General features: G+C 41.6%; 1 protein-coding gene across 4 annotated transcripts in view; it reads left to right on the top strand.

Annotated features, from left to right (window-relative positions):
- EEF2K (eukaryotic elongation factor 2 kinase) overlaps window positions 1-21,272 on the top strand; it is a 75,241-nt gene that overhangs the window by 37,611 nt on the left and 16,358 nt on the right. Inside the window, exons 4-15 of one of the 4 annotated variants that reach the window (XM_043972385.1) lie at window positions 6,787-6,847; window positions 7,294-7,331; window positions 8,435-8,606; window positions 9,611-9,760; window positions 10,358-10,490; window positions 11,858-11,985; window positions 12,642-12,840; window positions 14,217-14,284; window positions 15,669-15,746; window positions 18,014-18,079; window positions 19,559-19,693; window positions 19,957-20,145. In XM_043972385.1, the coding sequence (XP_043828320.1) occupies window positions 6,787-6,847; window positions 7,294-7,331; window positions 8,435-8,606; window positions 9,611-9,760; window positions 10,358-10,490; window positions 11,858-11,985; window positions 12,642-12,840; window positions 14,217-14,284; window positions 15,669-15,746; window positions 18,014-18,079; window positions 19,559-19,693; window positions 19,957-20,145 (1,417 nt within the window). The remainder of the gene's footprint in view (window positions 1-6,786; window positions 6,848-7,293; window positions 7,332-8,434; window positions 8,607-9,610; window positions 9,761-10,357; window positions 10,491-11,857; window positions 11,986-12,641; window positions 12,841-14,216; window positions 14,285-15,668; window positions 15,747-18,013; window positions 18,080-19,558; window positions 19,694-19,956; window positions 20,146-21,272) is intronic. The other 3 variants (XM_043972388.1, XM_043972392.1, XM_043972398.1) reach the window with 3 other exon arrangements.

Here is a 21,272-nt window from a genome sequence, read left to right as displayed (position 1 = left end):
CTGTCTACAGCACTGTCTGTATCCCTTCTGCTGGGTAGGCATATGTTTAATTTGTAATTTGAGTAGCCGACCTTCCCTGGGCCTGGGTGCTGGCTGTCAACTATTAGGATCCCCCTCAGATTTCTAAATTGGACAGATTCCTCCCTTAAAATAGGTCTAGTGGAAGCCAGGGCTTTTTTGTCAGGGTTGGGTTTCCTCTACCCAGGGCAAATGCTAAGCTGATTTGGTTCCTGGCCCCGTAGGGGCCCTCATACTTCCTCTCTGCTCTTAGCTTCTTCTGCTCCCTGTAACGAAGTGGGGTACCCTGCTTGAGGGGCGTGCCCCTCTCCTAAGAAACAGAAATCTCCTCACCATGGATTCTCTATCAATGCTAAGTTTGATTTATTTTTCTATTACTAGAAGTCATAGACTTAAGGGGAGGCAAAGAAAGGAAGATTTCCCTTCCCAGTTTCAGTCCTTTACTGCTCAAGTTCCTCAAGTTATCATTGTGTCTTGTTCTTGCCCAATCTCTGTCTTTCTTATTTTCCCTCTGTTGAGGAAGGCCATTTGGTAGAGCAGAAAGAACACTCACCAGATTGGGAGTCTGGTCCCTGTTTTACCACTAACTAGCTCTTGGGCAAATAATTTCTCTTCTCTCAGCCTCAGTTTCCTCATCTGTAAAATGAAGGAGTTAGAATTGGTCTCTGCAGTTCCTTCTGGCTCTAAAATTCTCTGAGCCAATAAATGATAATCTAAAGCACAGAATCACTGCCTGTCCTTGTTACGACTTCCCATTACAACTTGCCCACACAAAGTCTTCCTCCATACGTTTGGTGACATACATTTTGAGTTTCAAGTATCTTTTTTTGTTACTGTGCTCTGGGAATTAATCTTCTTGTATGGGGTTGTTGTCTTTTTGTCCTTCATTTTTGTGGGGGTTTTGGTTCCTGAACCCTGTGAGCATGTTGTTTGTTATTCAGTTGTGTCCTCCATAGACCATAGCACACCAGGCCCTTCTGTCACAGGGTTATCATTGAGTTTCTTATACAATTGAGTTTCATAGAATTACAAAAGCCCTTCCACCACAACAAGGCAGGATGGGTATAAACATGTGCTCAGGATTAAATTTTTCTGACCTTTTCATTTTTTAAATTCAAAATAACTGACGGAGTCTTAAGGGAATGCCCATATAAACTTAAGTCAAAATTAAAACATGATTTTTATCTGGTAAAATTTTCCTAAGACAGTCCCTGTGAATGGCATGCTTTGATCCTTAATAATCTCAGCCTAGCTTCTGTCTTAGTTGGGTTCTTTTTCCTAAAAAGCAAATCCAATCTGTCACTTTCCTTTTAATCATCAAATTAATCTGCCCAGCCTTCTGGATGTTCACTCCCCTTTGCAGATGTCATCCTGTCCGCCTCCAAAGGGATTCACAGAACTTCTAATGTGTTAAATAATAGCTTCCACTGACATAATGTTTTGCAAACTTTAATACATTATCAATTTTGAATCTTGTTTGAGAGGTATCTTGGTGTAATGGATAGAGAGACATTGTCAGAACCAGACTCTTCTAAAATGTATGTGGAAAAAAAATAAAATAAAATGTATGTGGAAATGACCATATATTTAAGTTCCCAATGGAACAGCTAGGTGGTGAAGTAGATAGAGTACCCAGACTGGAGTCAGGAAGACTCATCTTCCTGAGTTCAAATCTGGCCTCAGACACTTACCATCTGTGTGACCCTGGGCAAGTCACTTAACCCTGTTTGCCTCAGTTTCCTCATCTGTAAAATGAGCTGGAGAAGGAAACAGCAAACTACTCCAAGATCTTTGCCAAGAAAACCCCAAATGAGGTCACAGAGAGTCAAACACAACTGAAAAAAGACTGAACAATGAGAAGTTCAAAATGAAAAAAGGATTTTTTTTTTCTCCAAAAGTGATTATGGACTTTGGGAAGGAACTTGGAGGCAGCAGGTGTTCCCGACTTATTTAGTGCTCAGCAGTTTAAAAAGGAGACTATCAGAATAATGATCAGCTGCCCAGGCAGTATCGCATCATAGATAGAGCCTGGCCTTATATTTAGGAAGAACTGGAATTGAATCCCACCAATAACCATAGTTAGCAATGTGACCCTGGGCTTAACCTCAACTTAATCTCTCAGGCCTCTAAGCAACTCTCTAAGACCTTTTATACTGCAGAGAATTTGCTGACTGACATTGGCAGGAGTTTTCCTCATTAGAGAGAGTTCATTATGCCAGTGATATCTCTGGTCCATTCCCTTTCCCTGTGTGATTGAGCTCTGTGGGTTAAGTATTACAAGTCTTATCCTCATTTTAAAGACCGGGAAACATTGAGACCTAACCAAGTGGCTTGCCCACGGTTATACTGCCTCTGGATGAAAATAAGCATTTCCATATATTGTAGAACAGTAAGAGAAAGATTTGGCCATAATACTGAATCTCTGTTATGGAGAGCTTGCTCTTCTTTTTAAATATACAATATAATCAGTGTGTGACTTTTCAGTGAACAAAAATCAATTTTGTCTCTCTCTCACCTCCTATTAAAAAAGCAAATATGCATAATTAAGTAAAACAAGTTCCTATTATTGGCCATGAGCCCCCAAAAATGTCCGTCTCATTTTGTACTGTGAGCTCATCACTTCTCTAATCAGGAGGTTGGTAGCATCTTGGATCATGGTTTTCATTCCTTTGTAGCTGTCAAAGCTATACTACTTGTCTGGAATTCTTTCTGGCCTTCCTTCTGAGAACAGGAATATTGCTTCAAGAATCCATGAAGTTAGGGCAGCTAGATGGCACAGTGGATAAGGCACTGGCCCTGGATTCAGGAGGACCTGAGTTCAAATCCGGCCTCAGACACTTGACGCTAGCTGTGTGACCCTGGGCAAGTCTCAAGCCCCGCAAAAAAAGTTGGGGGGGGGGGGAGGAATCCATGAAGTTCTGTTCTGTCTTTTTGGTTGGGCTGTTTCTGGGTCCCTCTCCTCTCAATGATTCAGGGAGTTTTCTCAACTGTGCATCTAAATGTCCTCCAGTCTAGTATTTTTGGCTTAAATGGAGAAGCCTATTTAGAAAAAAAAATCCCCAACACTCCCCCTACCCCCAAATTCTTAAGTTCTAATTCTGGCTCAGAATTCTCAATAACTAGCTCTTATTTGAGTGAAGAAATGAGTGTTTTGGGTCTTTCCTGAGGGAAAGGTGTGGTTTTGTACTAGGTTTGAGAACACTTAGATCCTAGGGTGGTGTTAGATGTTGTGAGGTTCTTTTTTACCTGACTATCCTGTCTGGATGAAGCCCAAATCAGGCTCACAGCCAAAGTGAATTAGCATTTAAGGGATTAAGACTCCCAGAGAATTTGAAGGACCTGAGTCCATGAAGGAATGGAAAAATTAAGTCCAGAAAGTATGTCCTAGTTTGACAGACACATCAATGATGATTTAAATAATAACTATAATGATTAAAATAATGTTTCTTGTATTACTTTAAGGTTTGTAACACTTTCTTATATAGTCTTACTTTGATCCTCACAGCAATCGTGTGAGGTTAAGAGTACTCCTTTTTACAGTTGAAGTATCCAAGGCTGATCAAATGTAACTGATTTGCCTGGGAGTCAGATAATGAGTGTCTAGAAATCAAACCCATGTCTTCCTTGTTCTAAAAGTCCATTCACTAAGTCACTTAGCTGCCTCATGTGCCTCTGTATAACGCTTGTTTCTTTATAAAGTGCTTTAACATAGGTTGCAAGTAGACCTACCTTATGCTATCTGCCACACTATGTGTGGAAGGATTTGGTATGTTAAGTAGTCTTGTGTATATATTGTATGTTCAGAGAGAAACGATGGGGGTGCGCTGACAAATGTTTTAACAACCAGATCTAAGGAAGGACATGGATGCCTGCTAGATACTTTTAAGTTTATTCTGCGTTATTAACAGCACTTTTTGAGTTTAGAGAATCAGCTTAACAAATCTAGCCCTGATCTGTAGGTTTGCCGATTTTTGAGGTATAAATGCTCACACTAAGAATTTCACAGTCAGGCTCTCTCACCTGTTTGAGCCGGCTCTGGCACACCACAGGATTAGGTCCCTTTCTTCAGGGAGACAACCTGGTTTTGTGGAAGGAGTAATTGTTCAGAATCAGAGGACCTGGACACAGAAAATCTCAGGGTTGAATCAGTCAAACAGAAGCTGCCAAATCCAAGCCGTAGCTCACTGAGAATCCCTTCTGTACTATCCTCAACAAGAACTCGGCTAGCCTTTGCTTTAAAGACCTCTGATAAGGTTGACCTCTCACGCAACCAAGTCATGCTGGGGGAAGCGATATTTCTGATTGTTAGGAAGTTTTTTTTTATATCACGTCTAAATCCACCTTTCTTCATTCTCTACCCATTACTCCTAATTCTGCCCCTTAGGACAAAGCAGAACAAGTCTAATCCTTCTGATACTTGAACCAGTCAGTCAATAAACTAGTATATTTCATAAGCAGTTCCTCATCTGTAAAATTAAATGGAGAAGGAAATGGCAAATCAGTCCATTATCTTTGCCAAGAAAATCACAAATGGGGTCACTAAGAGTTGGACACAACAAAATGTGCCAGGCACTGTGCTAGGGCTACAAGTACAAAAAAAAAAAAATACCACAAACCAATCTCTACTTAAAAGGAGCTTTCGTTCTTAATGGGGAGGACAATACATAAATATAAAAATTATACAGCATAAATTTAAAGTGAATCGGTACAATCAGTACAGGACTTGATTTGTTTTGCTGATTGTCTAAACTTAAAAAGAAATAGCTTTTGTCTCTCTCTTCCCTCCCCCACTTAATTATCTTGTGGTCTGATCTCAAATAGAGCTCATCCTGCTCTTCTTCTGTCTCTCCTCTCCATCCCTAACAATGCCCTTCTTGGGGCAGCGAGATGGCACAGTGGATAGAGCACCGGCCCTGGAGTCCGGAGGACCTGAGTTCAAATCCAGCCTCAGACACTTAACACTTACTGGCTATGTGACCCTGGGCAAGTCACTTGACCTCAATTGCCTCACTAAAAAAAAAAACGAAACAAACAAACAAAAAAACCCAATGCCCTTCTTAAAACGTGGTGCCCAGAACTGAGCTTACTGGTTCAGGTGTGGTCTCCTCTGGATACAAGTAGGACCACCACATCTCATGCTCTGGTCACTTTGCTGTTATCTTTTCTGGGTGCCATATTTTATTCTTGGTCCAAATTGAGCTCAAAGTCCATTAAAACATCCAGATTTTTTTTTTAAATGAGCTGTTTGCTAGACACACCTCTATCATATAATTGCAAGATTGATTTTTTTCACCCCAAGTGTAGGACTTTATTTATAACCATTAATTTTCATTTATGTTCAGACCACCCTGACATTTAGCCTGTTGGATACATTCAAGCCTCTTGGCTTCAATTGATACTGTCATCCGGCATCCTTCAGACCTTTGTGTCATCCATAAAATGATAAGCTTACCACCGGTGCCTTCTTCCCATACAAGAAATCAAATAAAAATTGTGAACGGCACAGAACCAAGGACAGATTCATTAGAGAGTAGAGCCATTGGAGTATTCCCTACAACCCTGAATTGTTCCATTAATGGCAACTCTTTTGGACTTCCAGTTATTCAAAGGAGGCCCAACTCTGCTCCTTTGTGACCCTCTCAAGCAAGTCACTTGCTCCTCTTGAGCAACAGTCCTCATTGATGAAGGGTTTTTTTTTTCTACTTACTGAAGATAAAATGAGATAATCTTTGTAAAGGTCTTTGAAATTCTCAGTCATTTAAGGATTTATATAGTGAAAATCAGATGTTAAGGAGCTAGTTCCTAGCTTGAGACAACAAGCTTTTACACACACACACACCAACATTAAACAGCCATTTTACTTTATCTCATTTGATAAATATATGCTTTTATGAGGTAGACTGTATGTGTGTACACACACATATATACACGTATATGTGTATATATACATACATTAATATGTCTATATGTATCTATATACATAAATATATTCCCCTATTTTCTAGATGAAGACAGTCTCAGAGAGGACCAGAACTGGGAATGAATTCTCATTTTGTTGAGGCAGCTGTGAGGTAGCACAGTGAATAGAATAATGTTGGACCATGGAGTCAGGAAGACTGGGAGTTGGTCTCAAACATTAGCTGTAACCATAGATGAGTCACTTAAATCTTTCTGCCTTATTTTCCTCATAGGTGAATTGGAGAAAATAATAGCACTTCCCTCACCCGGTTGTTGGGAGGATCAAATGAGATGAGATTTATAAAGCACTTCACAAACCTTAATATAGAAATAATAATAGTATATAAATATTAGCTATTATCATTAGTGAAATCTCCTGAATTTTAATCTACGCCATACTCATCTCTCAAGTATATGCTGAAGACCAGATACATAAAACAGATTTTCAGTTTTGATTAAAATTTTTAGAGTCTGATATGTTTTTCAGACATGACTGAAGGGGGATTTTGTTTTGCTTGACTATGCATATTCATTATAAAGGCTCAGTTTTCTTTCTATGTCAAGGGAGGGGGGATAAGTAGGAGGAAGAGAAAACAGATTTTTTTTCATTGAAAAAATTAAATTATAGATTGATAAAAAGAAAGTTTTGTAGCATATGACAGCCTGATTTCACTGGACTTGTGTGGGCCCAGGGTCATTTGTCTGACTTGACTGGGTAGGGCAAAGGAGAAGACTGGAGTCACAGGATGATGCACATTCCTGATGTTCTTTTAGTGATAGTTCCTCCGGGCATGGATTCTGTGTTTACAGGTACAATGCAGTCACTGGGGAATGGGTTGAAGATGAAGTTTTAATCAAGATGGCATCCCAGGTAAGAGTTGTCAAGAGTTTATCTCCTTGGTATCTATGGAAGCAGGACTGGTCCTAGATATTCATTGGCTGACCCTCTCCTCCATTCAACATTTCACTCCACTTAAGTTGATAGCAATCCCTCTCTGTGTCTCCCTACACTTCCCCCACTTCTAGCCTTCCCCCAGAACTACTGTACACCTCCATAGTATTCTATGGAAGAAGAGGTCAGATATATATCTTTTTCCTAGAAGACTCCAGTCTCAAATGACAGTGTTCAGCCTTTGAAGGAGACAGAGTTAACACAAACTAGGGACCAATCTGAAGGATATTAGAGTTGGGTGGAGGGTGTTTAAAGGAGTCTCTTTGATTGGGATTGAGTCTCAGATCTCTGGCATGGCACAGCCAGATTGATCCTGGGAAGGGTTATTCACACAATAAATAATGACCCCACTCTTTTTTCTGCAGCCTTTTGGACGTGGAGCAATGCGAGAGTGTTTCAGGACGTAAGTGGTTCAAACCAGATGCTTTGCAACTGGACCAAAACTTGTCCCTCCTCCTTTTCCCCCTCACCCTAAAGGGCCCTACTGTGTACTGGTATCCCAGATTTCTTTCCATTTGATGAAGACATAAGGACAGGAGGTCCATCTGGCCAGACCTCTTTTAGATTGGAGTTCCTCAGTAGGACTTAATCTGGTTAGGGATGAGGATGGGGGGTGGGGGTGGAGAAAGCAGGGCTTGAGAATACTGCTCTGGTCTTAGATTTTGTCCCTTTTGGAGGTAGGGCCTGTTACTTTCCTCAAAACTCTTAATAACCTGTTCCTGTGCTATCTTTACAATCTTCTTATACTTTACTTCCTTCCTTGAATCCTACAATCCACCTACACTGGTCTGCTGGTACTCCCTTTGAATACCACACCCTGTCTCCTTGTTCCCCATCCTTGGAATGCTCTGATTCCTCACCCCTAATTCCTTATTTGCTCTGGCTTCCTTTAAGGCTCAGCTCTAATCCCAGGTTCAGTAAAAGGCCTTTCATTTAGTTGTTTACATGTTATTTCCTCTATTAGAATAAAAGCTCTTTGAGGCCGGGGACAATGTTTATTGCCTCTCTTATCTCCCCCATTAAAATGTAAGTGTAAGGACGGTGTTTATTGCCTTCATATCTCTCTTGAGTTTAGCATACAGCCTGGTCTGTAGTAAGCATTTAAGAAATGCTTCTCTGACTGACTGACTGACCCCTGACACTTTGGGGGACCTTGAATCAGTTCCTGAGGAGAGGGGATGAACCTTAGGCAGAATTTACCAGCCTCATGGAATAGTGGAGGGATAGATAGGATAGATAGCCCCATAGGAAGAGTGCAAGTGGGGCTACTTCCTCAGTTGGCTGTGGAAGGGGGACTGAGCAAAGAGCAGGTCTCCAATTGGGAACTTAATTCTGAAGAAGAAAACATTAGCCCCTCTCCTTTTGCTCATGGTAGGAACCCCTGGGTCCACACCATTTGGTCTTAAAAATGTAGGCAAGGTGGGCTAACGAGGTCAGTCTGTGAAAGGGACTATGAAGTAGGCCCCGGAGCTCCAGACCACTTCCTTGTCTGTTATTCCCCCTCAGGAAGAAGCTGTCTAACTTCCTGCACACCCAACACTGGAAAGGTGCTTCCAACTATGTAGCAAAGAGATACATTGAGCCTGTGAACAGAGACGTGTACTTCGAGGATGTGCGCCTGCAGATGGAGGCCAAACTCTGGGGCGAGGAATATAACCGACACAAACCTCCCAAGCAGGTGTGCTGACTCACCCCAAGCCACCAACCTCAGGATTGAGCTAGTGAATGATTCAAGAATGGGGGGAGAGTAAGAATGGGAGCGTGACATAATAGAAAGGAAGGAAGCAAGCAAGCAGGTATTTATTAAACACCTGTTATGTATGTGACAGGCACTGTACTAAGCACTTTATCAATATGATCTCATCTGATCCTTACAATTGTCCTGGGAGGTAGGTGCTATTATTATCCCCATCTTACAGTTGAGGAAACTGAGGCAGAGGTTAAGTGACTTGCCTAGGGTCACATAGCTAACAGGTGTCTGAAACTGGATTTTAACTCAGGTCTTTTTGACTCTAGGCCCAATGCACTTCATCATCTATGTGGACGTGGAACCATAAGCCAAGGTTTGAGTCTGAGCTCTGCCAGTTACTAGCCAGGTGACCTAGAGCATGTCAGGTAAACCTCTCTCTGTGCCTCAGTTTCCTCATTTGTAGAAATGAAGGACTAGATGCCCTGTGAGGTCCCTTTCAACTCTAGAGCCACAACCCCAGGTAGTATAGTAGAGTGCTGGACCTAGAGTTAGGAAGACTCAAATTCTGATTTAGCCTCAGACATTTACTAGCTCTGTGACCCTGAACAAGTCATTTAACCTGTCTGCCTTAGTTTCCTTATCTTTCCAATGGGGATGATAATAATAACACCTCCCTCCCTAGGTTGTAAGGGTCAAATAAGATAATATCTGTAAAGTGTTCTGCAGACCTTAAAGTGCTATATTAATGCTAGCCATTATTATTATCTTCATATTTTGTGATTATGGATTATGAAGGAAAAATTTTGTTTTAAAAGGAATAGGAATAGGTTAGATAGAATATTCATTTATGGAGAAAGAGAGACCCCAGAAAGATTGAGCTCATGTTCCCTCTCAGGCAGTGGTGAAGCCAAATCCAAGAAGCCAAGCCCAGCTCTGACCAGTGGGAAGAGGGAAGGATGCTGATTTGCCTCTTTCTCTGCCTTCTCTGACAGGTGGATATTATGCAGATGTGCATCATTGAATTGAAGGACCGGGTAGACAAGCCCCTCTTTCACCTGGAACATTATATTGAGGGCAAGTACATCAAATATAATTCCAATTCAGGATTTGTCCGGGATGACAACATCCGCCTAACCCCACAGGTGAGAACAAAGTGTATCTGTTGGTTTATACCATAGGCTCTGGGGGTTCCCTTTAGATTTTGTCTCTCTAGGTTGACATTTGGCCAGGGCATTGTCAAGTTCTGTTTTAAGCAGGGAGAATACCAAGGATGGTGTACTGTTTGTTTTTAATCCAGATGTTAAATCCCATATTTCTTACCCACTGTTTGTTTGTCCTAATGAAATTCAACTAGTCTGATATCAGTGCTTCCCCCCCCACCCCCACCCCCAAAGGGTATCCTCACATGAGATTATCAGGTTGAGGTCTTTCAGCGTTCACATGCAATCATTTAAAGGCAGTGCCTTTGTTCTGCATTTATGTTATCTGACAAGCTATCAGGGCTAAGCATCAGATTCCTCCTAAAGAGGCTTATTAAAGTCAGTGAACTCAAGTCCTGAAGTTCAGGGAGAGGCCTTTATAGACCAGACACATCAACCTTTATTACATTAAATTGGGCTGTTTTGAATGAGCCATTCCACCAAGAGCAAAGCCTGAGAAAATGAGCAGAAATGTCACTGTGCCCAAGAGCCAGGCTGCTTCTTCCCTCGAGTGTTGAATTCTTGTCCCACTCCCCCCAGGCCTTCAGCCACTTCACCTTTGAACGATCTGGCCATCAGCTGATTGTGGTGGACATTCAGGGAGTAGGGGATCTCTACACCGACCCACAGATCCACACAGAGACGGGTTCAGACTTCGGAGATGGCAACCTGGGTAGGTCAAGAAACTGTTAATTTTCACCAAACATGTGCTTCCCTGAATACTATATACTACTATATGGGTTTGTTGTAAGAATTGTAGAATGGGAGGGCTGGAAGGGACTTTTGAAAGGATTTAGTGCAGTCTTCTCATTTTATAGATGAGGAAACCGAGGCCTGGTGGGTAAACATGGCTAATTCCAGTTCAAAGTCAGGCCAGAACTCACATCTTATTCCACTGCCTCCATTTACTCTATTAGGTTCTGATTTATTTCAACAATAACAGTAACTAACATTTATATAGCACTTACTGTGTGCTAGGCACTATACCAAGCACTTTATAATTATTTTCATGTAGTCATCACAACAACCCTGGAAGGTAAGTGCCTTTGTGATTCCTGTTTTGTAAATGAAGAAACTGAGACAAACAGAGGTTAAGTGACTTGTCATAGTACCTGAGGCTGGATTTGAACTCAGATCTTTCTTACTTTGGGCTTGGCACTCTTAGCTTCTTCCCCTTGCACTCCAATAATTCATAACAGTGCTTTAGTCTTAGAAAGAAATTCATTTCAATTCAGTAAATATTTAAATGCCTGCCATGTGCTAGGCACTGCACTAGACTCTGGAAATGCAAAGGCAAATCAAAACAGACCCTGACCTCAAGAAGCTTACATTCTTTGGAGGGGAAACAAGCATGTACAGAGATAAGTAAATACCAAAACATACAAAGTCAAAGAAGAGGGCATAGATCTAAAACAATTGACAGTTTATTAACAATAAAACGGGGCGGGGGGGGCAGCTAGGTGGCACAGTGGATAGAGCCCTGGAATCAAGAGGTCCTGAGTTCAAATCCAGCCTCAGACACTTGACACTTACTAGCTGTGTGACCCTGGGGAAGTCACTTAACCCCAATTGCCTCAAAAAAACAATAGAACAGGGATTCTAGAAGGCACAATAGAAATCTAGGAAAGAGAGTGATAGGAACACTATGTATATGGAGCCAACACAGATGAACATGAGAAAACTGGGAGCTTCAGCCTAGATAGTCCATGTCTTGGAATCACAAGGAGTCAGAGAGGGATTGTAGGACTGTAAATTGTACTTTACATAAAAGTAAAGATAATTTTGATAGGACTTTTCAGTCCCTGAGAGATGGGAAATGTGGAGGTAAGGCCAAATTATAGAGGGCCAAGGTTTATTGGAAGGGTTCACCCTTGGCCAGGTCAGCTCTGCCGCAGAGCTCCAAAGTCCAGTAAATTATTTCCCTTAGGGTTGGAAAGGGAGAAGAACTGGCTTGGATGTGAAGTAGGGGGAGGGGCTGGTAGGACAGTTGTGTCTAATTTTTCTCTGTGGGAATCATTGCTGTGGACTTTCTGCTCATAGGTGTGCGAGGCATGGCCTTGTTCTTCCATTCTCATGCCTGCAATCGGATTTGCAAGAGCATGGGCCTCACTCCCTTTGACCTTTCACCAAAAGAGAAGGATGCTGTCAATCAGAACACAAAGTTGTTGGTAGGTGTCCCCATCTCCGCCCCCAAAGCTTGGGATGTTGTCAGCACACCAAGCCACTGGTGTGTCACAAACCTGAAGCTTCCTCTGGGTACTGTGACAACCAACTGGCGTTCTCTATTCTTGGCCAGTTTTTGACTGGAAGGGTGATAGACTTGGAATAATTGGTGTTGGAGTGGGAGAGTATGTCTAGGGTATGTTCATATTGTATGTTTATAGTAGGCATAGGGTGGCCTGAGTAAATGGAAGTTGGAGAAGGGTATAGAATTCTATCTCACCTAATGTCTCTCTTTATATTATTCACAAATATTATATACACTAGAAAATGTTAGAGAATCTTAGCTTAAGATTGTTAAGGATAATAAAAAAGGGATAAAAGATGACCTATCTCTCCTCATGAATAAGACATACCCAGGATACAGTGGTTGAAAAATATTTGCTGTAAAACTCCAGGGAACACACAGAAAATTAATTTGGGATCATTTCCATATTCCAGAAGCCAAGAATGAATTGTCTTTAGATATTTGTCATCCACACCCAGTAAAGGGAGCACATGGAGATGTCCACTGTTAGAGTTTAGTGTTATAAGGGAAAGACCTTGAAGGTATTTCCAATTTTGTATGTGATGATTTTTTTCCCCTCTTGACATTCTTAACAAGCAATCAGCCCAGACCCTTCTGCGAGGCACTGAGGAAAAGTGTGGCAGCCCAAGGGTGAGGACCTTCTCAGGGAGCCGTCCTCCACTGCTTTCCCGTCTTTCAGAGAACTCTGGAGATGAAAATATGAGTGATATGACATTTGACTCTCCTCCTTCCTCTCCTTCATTGACACCACACAGCCAAAGAATAGACCACCTCCGTAAGTCATAATTCTGACTGTGAGCTAAGCCTCTGTTTTGGGGGTTTCTAGGCAGTAAGGATTGCTTGGGGTGAGGTACTGCACAGGGTTTATGCTAAATGAGTCTTGAAGGCTTTATTTACTTCTTATATGATCAGATTTTTTTAATCCCTATAAATATCAGAATAATAGAATATCACCATATGCACAATAATAATAACAATAACTGGTACATATAGTGGGGTTTTTTTGTTTGCTTTTGTTGGGGGGGGGGGCAGTGAGGGTTAAGTGATTTGCCCAGGGTCACACAGCTAGTAAGCGTCAAGTGTCTGAGGCCCGATTTGAACTCAGGTCCTCCTGAATCCAGGGCCAGTGCTTTATCCACTGCGCCACCTAGCTGCCCCCCCCATATAGTGTTTTAAGATTTGCAAAAACATTTTGTATTCAACATGTCCCAAAAGTCTAAGCTAGTATAGCTTAAAACTACAAGAAGAAATTTTGGTATATCCCATATAACGTCTCGTCTGATATTTGCAAAGACCCTGGTACTGCTATAATTCCCATTTTAAATATGGAGAAGCTGAGTCTAAAGAAGGTTAAATGATTCTGTGATTTCCCAGAATCTAATTTGAGTTCCTTATGTTGGAATATTTGTCCTATCTTCAAGACAAGATTCACACATTGGCTAGTCATTACTGGCCAACATCTTTCAATTGTTAAGTCCCATTTACTTACCTTTTTTGCAGGTGTTTAGTTTTCTGTTCTCTGACATTTTTTTTCTTTAACTCCTACAGTGTCTAAGGACTTTGGGGGGAGGGGCAGGGGGAGAAGAAGAAACAAGACCTGTGATTTCATTGGAGTAGGGAACTACTAGTGTAAAAATACATTCCACTGATGAAAATTGTCAACTCCTATATAACTTAGGGTTTTAAAGAATTTCCTTAAGCACTAGGAGGTTGAATGACTTGGCCATGATTCCAAACCTAGTATATGTCAGAGGCAGCACCAGAAGCTGGTTCACCCCCCTTCCAAGTCTGGCCATCTATCTACTACACCAAACTGCCTTTCATTGTCAGTCTTAATCTGTTAAGGAACATCGTGGTTTAAAAATTCTTGGGAAGGGGCAGCTAGGTGGCGCAGTGGATAGAGCACCAGCCCTGGAGTCAGGAGGACTTGAGTTCAAATCTAGCCTCAGACACTTAACACTTACTAGCTGTGTGACCCTGGGCAAGTCACTTAACCCCAATTGCCTCACCCCAAAAAAAAAAAAAAAAGGAATGTGAATTCCCATGATAGCAGTGGAGATTCTCTTAGTTCTCTATTTGTATATCACAGTGCTTTGCACATCTTAAGCACATAGTGAATGCTTTTTCATTCATTCATTCTTCCCTTCCTAGATTGGCCACAATTCAGTGATGTTGATAACCTGGGGCACAAAGACCATGACCACTTGTATAACCGTCAAGTAAGTATGACTACTTGGCAAACAAGCAGCCAGATTCTGAGTACAGTCTGTGCAAGCCTTGGGGTCTAAAGGAGCCAGTTGTTGTCTGAGACCAGAGGTGGTGAGGAATAAGAAGAGTAGGGTTAAAGAAGGACAAGGAGGAAGGGTGGAATAAGTCAAGTGAATCAAGAACCAGGTTATAACTCTTCAAATGCAAAGGTCTCCAAATTGAGCCAGAAAGGTCAGCTTTTAATATAAACAACGAACACCCATGTTTTATTAAATGTATATGCATATTCAACTTTCTGTGTCTGCGTGTGGTAGAGAGGGACAGGGGTGGTAAACAGGGGAAAGGAAAGTGGTTCATCTCTAATTCTTGCAGAAATGGTGAAGGAAGGGTTTTTGTTGGAGGAAGGAAGTTCCCTCTAAGACAAAGCCAGGAGGGGAGAATTAAGCCGATTAGAAAAGGGCCAGGGACATGGGTTGGTAATGTGCTTCAAATCAGCTGCAGTCTTCTTTTGTGTAAGACTCATACATAGTCTTAATTCAACTAGACAGCAGTTATTGTTTGACAGTTTTCAACTCTATGCCTAATGCTCTAATGCAGGACAGTCACTGGTAACTGCCCAGTGGCAGCTGATAGTATATGGAGTCATCAAGCACACCTACATAGGTGGTCCATACTACATACAGACCCCTACAAACATACAGCTATAGGATGGGGGTAATTAAATTTTATTTTCAGATCTACATTCTTTCCTTCCCACCTACTGCCTCACTGCCCTCCCCCAGTTGAGAAAGCAAAAATAAATAAAATCCCCATTACTGACATAGTCAGGCAAAACAGATTCCCACATTGGCCATGGCAAAAAATAGATGTCTCAGTCTGTATTTTGAGTTAATCCCTTCTGTGTTAGGAGGTGGGTAACATGTTTCATCATGAGTCCTCTGGATTTGTGGTCAGTTGTTGTGTTAATCAGAGTTCTTAGGTCTTACAAAGTTATTTGTCTTTACAGTGTTGCTGTTATGGTATAAATTATTTTGATTCTTTTTTGCTTTATTCTGCATCAGTTGATACAAGTCCTCCCAGGTTTCTCTGAAATTTAGTGCAGGGTTGAAAATGATGAACACATTACCAGGGCTTTCATATTTTTTTTCTCAACTCTTTATGTATCATGTGACTTGGATATAGGTAAGAGTCTTGTATCCTTTTAACCTTGATTTCTTGATCTGTAAAATGGATAAAGACACCTTTATTGGATTGGGGGATACAGAATGCCTTGAATATACCAAAGGGAGGTGCACAATGCTAAGCCTGCCCAAGATAACGAGGGCCCTAGTGTGCTTTCTGGGGTTCTGCCCTGAGAAGACTCCCATGAACACTAGTGCCACCCTGTTTCCACAGGATTCAGAGAATGGTGGGGATAGTGGATACCCCAGTGAAAAGAGGAACGAACTGGAAGACATAGATTCCCGAGACAGGGTAAGAAAGCCTGTTGGGAAATGGAATTATAAATCCCCTGTTGCCCCATGGATTGCTATTTCCTTTGTATTCTGTGGATGGGAATAGAGAAATGACTGCTCTCAGAAGGTTTTCCATTTCCTAAAAGATTGGTAATGACATTGATGTGCCTTCTTTAAGCTAAAAGCCTTCCTTTTTGGGAAGAAACAAAATGAATAAGTGGAGGGTATCAACTTTTTTTTTTTAATGGGATTGTCCTGCCCCTCCTTCATCATTAATCAGAGCTTCCCTGAATAAATACTCTTCTGACCAAACACTACCCCCTCCCTCATAGTGATGATTCTTTATTATAGCACTTTCTGGGCAGACTAGGAAAGGGATTCATTATTTCAGGGTTAGCTCTCTTGTCCATGCCCCTCTGACCCAAGTCAGGACACATGGGAGGCTACGGTTTCAGTCTTTGTGTTGAAGGCATGAGGTCTGAGGACATGGAGGAGTGGCAGGATGCTTCAGGGGACTGAGGGTCAGGAGAGCACACTCTGCCCTTCACAGTCAGTGCAATTCAAGCCAAGTTTTTTAACTCATAAAAAAGGTTTTGACTAAACAATCTCTGAGATTCCCTTCTAGCCCTAAGACTGAGGTTTGAGTCACAGAAAAGAAAAAGGCTATGGAGGTATGTGTAGCAACAGAGTTGCTTATATCCTGTCCCCTGTTTCCTAGTATCTTTCATTGTGTCCTCTTTTGGCAGGAAAATAAAAAGAGTGGGGTCTTATTGGTGGGGTCTTAATTTTTGTCCCAGGTAAAAGTGAAATTTTATGCTACAATTGAAGAACAGGCTATCAAATCCAGAAATTACTTATCTCTAGGCCTCAGTTTCCTTATCTGTAAAATGAGGGAACTGGACTAATTTTGTTTGTTTTGGTGAGGCAGTTGGGGTTAAGTGACTTGCCCAGGGTCACACAGCTAGTTAAGTGTCTGAGGCCGGATTTGAACTCAGGTCCTCCTGACTCCAGGGCTGGTGCTCTATCTACTGCACCACCTAGCTGCCCCAGTATTTTTTAACTTAAAAATATTCTGAACTTGAACACAAAATAAAACTAGGATTTCCAAATGCATTTTTATTTATTTTTTTGTTAATTTTTTTCAATTACCAAGGTTTTTTTTCTCTTTCCCATCTCTCCCCACTTAACTACAAAAAGAAAAACCAAAACTCTAATAGCAAATATACAGTCAAGCAAAAAAAATTGCTATCTTGGCCATATCCAAAAACATGTCTCAATCTCTGTATTTAGTCAATCACCTCACTGTCAAGAGGTGAGTAGCCTTTTTCATTGTCCTATGGTCCTTTGGAATGATGGTTGATTGTTGCATTGATCAGTCCTCAAATTTTCCAAAATTGTTTCCTTTACAATGCTTCCATATATATTTTTATATGTATATGTTAGAATAGAAAGAGAAAATATACATGAAAATATGAATCTCCGTTATGTGAAGCTTGCTTTTTTGGACCTGGACTAGATAATAGGCTCATAGGTCTAGAACTGGAAGAGGGAACTCAGAGGTCTCTATGCTCTCCTTGGACAATTGAGGCCACCCAGAAAAGTTGGGCTTGGAGTCAGGAAGACTTATCTTCCTGAGTCCAAATTCAGCCTCAGACACTAGCTGTGTGACCCTGGGCAAGTCACTTAACTGTTTGCCTCAGTTTCTTCATCTTTTGTAAAATGAGCTAGAGAAGGAAATGTCAAACCACTCCAGTATCTTTGTCAAGAAAACCCCAAATGAAGAGTTGGACGCTACTAGAATGATTGAACAGAGAAGTTAAGTGATTTGCCTGAAGTCACACAGGTACTAAGTGTCAGGGGTGTGATTCGAAACCACATCTTCTGTAGAGCTGGTGTTCTCTGTACTATACCATACTGCCAGTTCTGCAGTCCCTTCCAGGTCTAACATGCAAGCCCAGGTAGGCTATGCTAGCTCCTCATTGCAACTCCATGGGTTTCCATGGCCTGACCTTGGAACTACAGCTATGAGTTAAAAACAATAACAGAATATAGCCCTGGGTCACGGAATAAGTGTAGTTTTAGCCAGGGGTGTTTCAGATGGGGAACCAGCTAATCTGGTTTCTTTGGGGAATGAGAAGAAGTAAAAGGCATATTTTGTTTTTGTTTTTGTTTTTAAACAAGCGTCAGTACATCCAGTTCCAGGTCAGGTGGAACATTGAGGTTGGGAAGCAGGAAGAGGAGAAGAGATATATGATTTGAATCATTTAAATCTTTACCTTTATCTAGGCCCATTCAAATGGCAACCGGAAACCGTATGAATCTGATGAAGACAGTCTGGGCAGTTATGGAAGGGTAAATAACAGCATTTCTTCCTAAATAGCTGCTTATTGTCGCATGTGTAAAAGTGCTTTGTAAACTGGAAGCAGCCACGGGTCAGCTGTGGTTATCAGTCTTTTCATCAGCTTGCTTAGCCACCGGCCACTCCCTTTCACATGACCAGTATTCTTAGGTGTACAGGGGCGTATTAGTTCTTTTTCTGGAAGAAAAGGTATTGTAACAAGTATTTATTGAGACCGTGTGCATGCAGAGCAAATTGTGACATATTTGCTCCCCTCACGGAGCTGGTCAGGTGGATTAAGGATACATGAAATGATACCAGTACTGGACATTGACTACTAAGAACTGTGGGAGTTCAGAAGAGTTAAAGATGGTTTCCCACTTTGGTAGGAAAGAATGGAGAGGTGGGTTTTGAGGAATGGGTAGGATCTGAGTGGGTGGCAAGGATAAGAAGGGCATTCCAAATGGGAAAAATATTGTGAATAAAGGCATCTTTGAGGAACAGTGAATAGACCAGTGGAGAGTTTGTGTGTGGGAATGGTGAGAAATAAACCATATCTTCCACAAGTTAATTTTTTTTGGGGGGGAGGAGTGTTTGTAGGCAATGGGGGTCAAGTGACTTGCCCAGGGTCACACAGCTAGTAAGTGTCAAGTGTCTGAGGCTGGATTTGAACTTAGGTACTCCTGAATCCAGGGCCAGTGCTTTAACCACTGCGCCATCTAGCTGCCCTACAAGTTAATTTTTTAAGTCTACCAGGGACTCACTGGCTTAAGGAGATCCCATCCTGAGATTTTAATTTCCTGTGTTGCTTTCTACCTTTTGCACCACATCCAACTCATATTTAGGGGGCTGGTTCCGTTCTAAAATTTGGCTTCTCCAGCTTGTTGACCTAGATCATAAACCTCTTTCTCCTTTCAGGTGTCTATCTTGTCTTCTAACCACTGGCCCAAACAGTTGCCAAGAAAATGGGGTCGATTTCAATTGAGCCCATTATCTTGAAGACAGATTCGATTATTTTCAATTGTTTTTACTGTTATTGCCTTTCTGGTGGTTTATTTTCTATTTTTTAAAAAATGGAATACAAGGGAAATTGGCTGAAAGTCAACAGTGGTTATAGAATTAAGACAACTCATTTGGTGTTGGGGTTTTTTTGGAGCTGCTCCCTGATTGGTCTTGTCCCAAGTCTGTACAGTCTTTTTATACAGTGGCTGCTTTTATGATTGCCAGATGTTTTTGTCAGTTGCTAAAATGTTCCGTCTTTTTCCATGTTAGCTGAAGTGGCTGTGTTAAGGGTGATTAGGAATGGAGTGGTGTAAGTCTGCAACAGCCCCATAAACCTGGCACTTGCCTTTTCTTAATACCAACCCCAGGGTGTTGGTGAAGGAGTGTCTTCTGTGCTGGTTTCATCAGCCAGGTGAAGGTGAAATGCATTAACTCCCTGAGCATCTCTCCTCTTTCAAAGGTAAATGTTCTATTACATTCTCTCCTTCCAGGTCAGTGTGGAGAAATGGAATCTCTATAACTCTGCCAGGCTTCACCTCCAGAGGCCGTCCTGTGTTGCTGTGGAAATGCAGAGACTTAATGGTCTGGACCTTGAAAAGAAAATCGGGAAGTCCATTTTGGGGAAGGTATTGGTGATGTGCATTTGAAAAGAAAAAAAGAAGGGGGGGAAAATCTTTTGCATCACACACCAAGGGGAGTCTGCTGATGTAGCACTAATCCGATCTTAAGTAGTTTACCTAAAGACTCACACCGCTCCTTTGCTAATCACTTCCTCCTGCAGGTTGTCTTCCATGTGCTGTCTTGGTAGGTGTGAGTTACCTTATATGGTGCAGCTATCAAGCTGCCTCCTCATAGACCCTCGGGACTGACTCTGTGGTCTGTGTGACAGGTTCACCTGGCCATGGTGCGTTACCATGAAGGGGGGCGATTCTGCGAGAAGGACCAACCCTGGGATCAAGAGTCAGCTGTCTTCCACCTGGAGCATGCGGCAGACCTGGGGGAGCTTGAAGCCATCGTGGGCCTCGGGCTCATGTACTCCCAGCTCCCCCACCACATCCTGGCTGAGGTCTCCTTAAAGGTAAGAGGGCTGAGGGGCAGCTAGGTAGCACAGTAGATAGAGCACTGGCCCTGGATTCAGGAGAACCTGAGTTCAAATCCAGCCTCAGACACTTGACACTTACTAGCTGTGTGACCCTGGGTAAGTCACTTAACCCCAATTGCCTCACCAAATAAATAATTTAAAATTTAAAAAAAAAAAATTTTTTTTAAGGTAAGAGGGCTGGCACTAAGGAGATTATTCCTGAATGTTACTGTTACTGTGGTAACAGCCCTGTTGGTTTATGGCGGCAGTGTCACCTCTGCTCTTTGAATCAATTATTTTTAGATATTCAGTCTCCCTATTACACCCTGGCTGGAAGTACAGGGGTCACTCATCAACCCAGTCCTTCCCATTATTGGTGTGGATGCTTTGACTCTCTCTATTTCCAACCTGGGCCAATTTAGCAACCTCTTTAGGCATCTTAGGTCATTCAGAGTTGATCATCATTACAATATTGCTGTTACTATACATAATGTTCTCCTGGTTCAACTCACTTCACTTTGCAGCAGTTCATATAAGTTTTCCCAGGTTTTTCTGAAACCTTCCTGCTCGTCATTTCTTATAGCACAACAGTATTCCATCACAATCGTATGCCACAACTTGGTCAGCCATTCCCCAATTGATGGGCATGCCCTCAATTTCCAATTCTTTGCCTCCACAAAAAGAGCTGCTATAAATATCTTTTATAAAAATAGGTCCTTTTCCCTTTTCTTTGACTTCTTTGGGATATAGACATAATAGTGGTCTTACTGGATCAAAGGGTATGCAAGATTTTAGTTATTTGGGCATAGTTCCAAATTGTTCTCTAGAATAGTTTCATTTCACAACTCCATCCACAGTGCATTAATGTCCCCATTTTTCCACACCTGCTCCAGTGTTGTTATTTTCCTTTTCTGTCATGTTAGGCAATCTGATAGATGTGAGGTAGTACTTCAGAATTGTTTTAATTTACATTTTTCTAATCAATAGTGATTCAGAGCATTTTTTCATATGACTATTAATAGCTTTGATTTCTTCTTCTAAAACTTCCTGTTCATGTCCTTTGATCATTTATGAACTGGGGAATTAAAGACACAAGTATTTAAATGTCAGAGGCTGAATCTGTA

This window comes from Dromiciops gliroides, chromosome 1 (assembly GCF_019393635.1).
Source record: "Dromiciops gliroides isolate mDroGli1 chromosome 1, mDroGli1.pri, whole genome shotgun sequence".
Taxonomy (NCBI): Eukaryota; Metazoa; Chordata; class Mammalia; order Microbiotheria; family Microbiotheriidae; genus Dromiciops; species Dromiciops gliroides.
The sequence above is the reverse complement of the archived record's forward strand: the minus strand, read 5'-3'. Positions and strand labels throughout refer to the sequence as shown.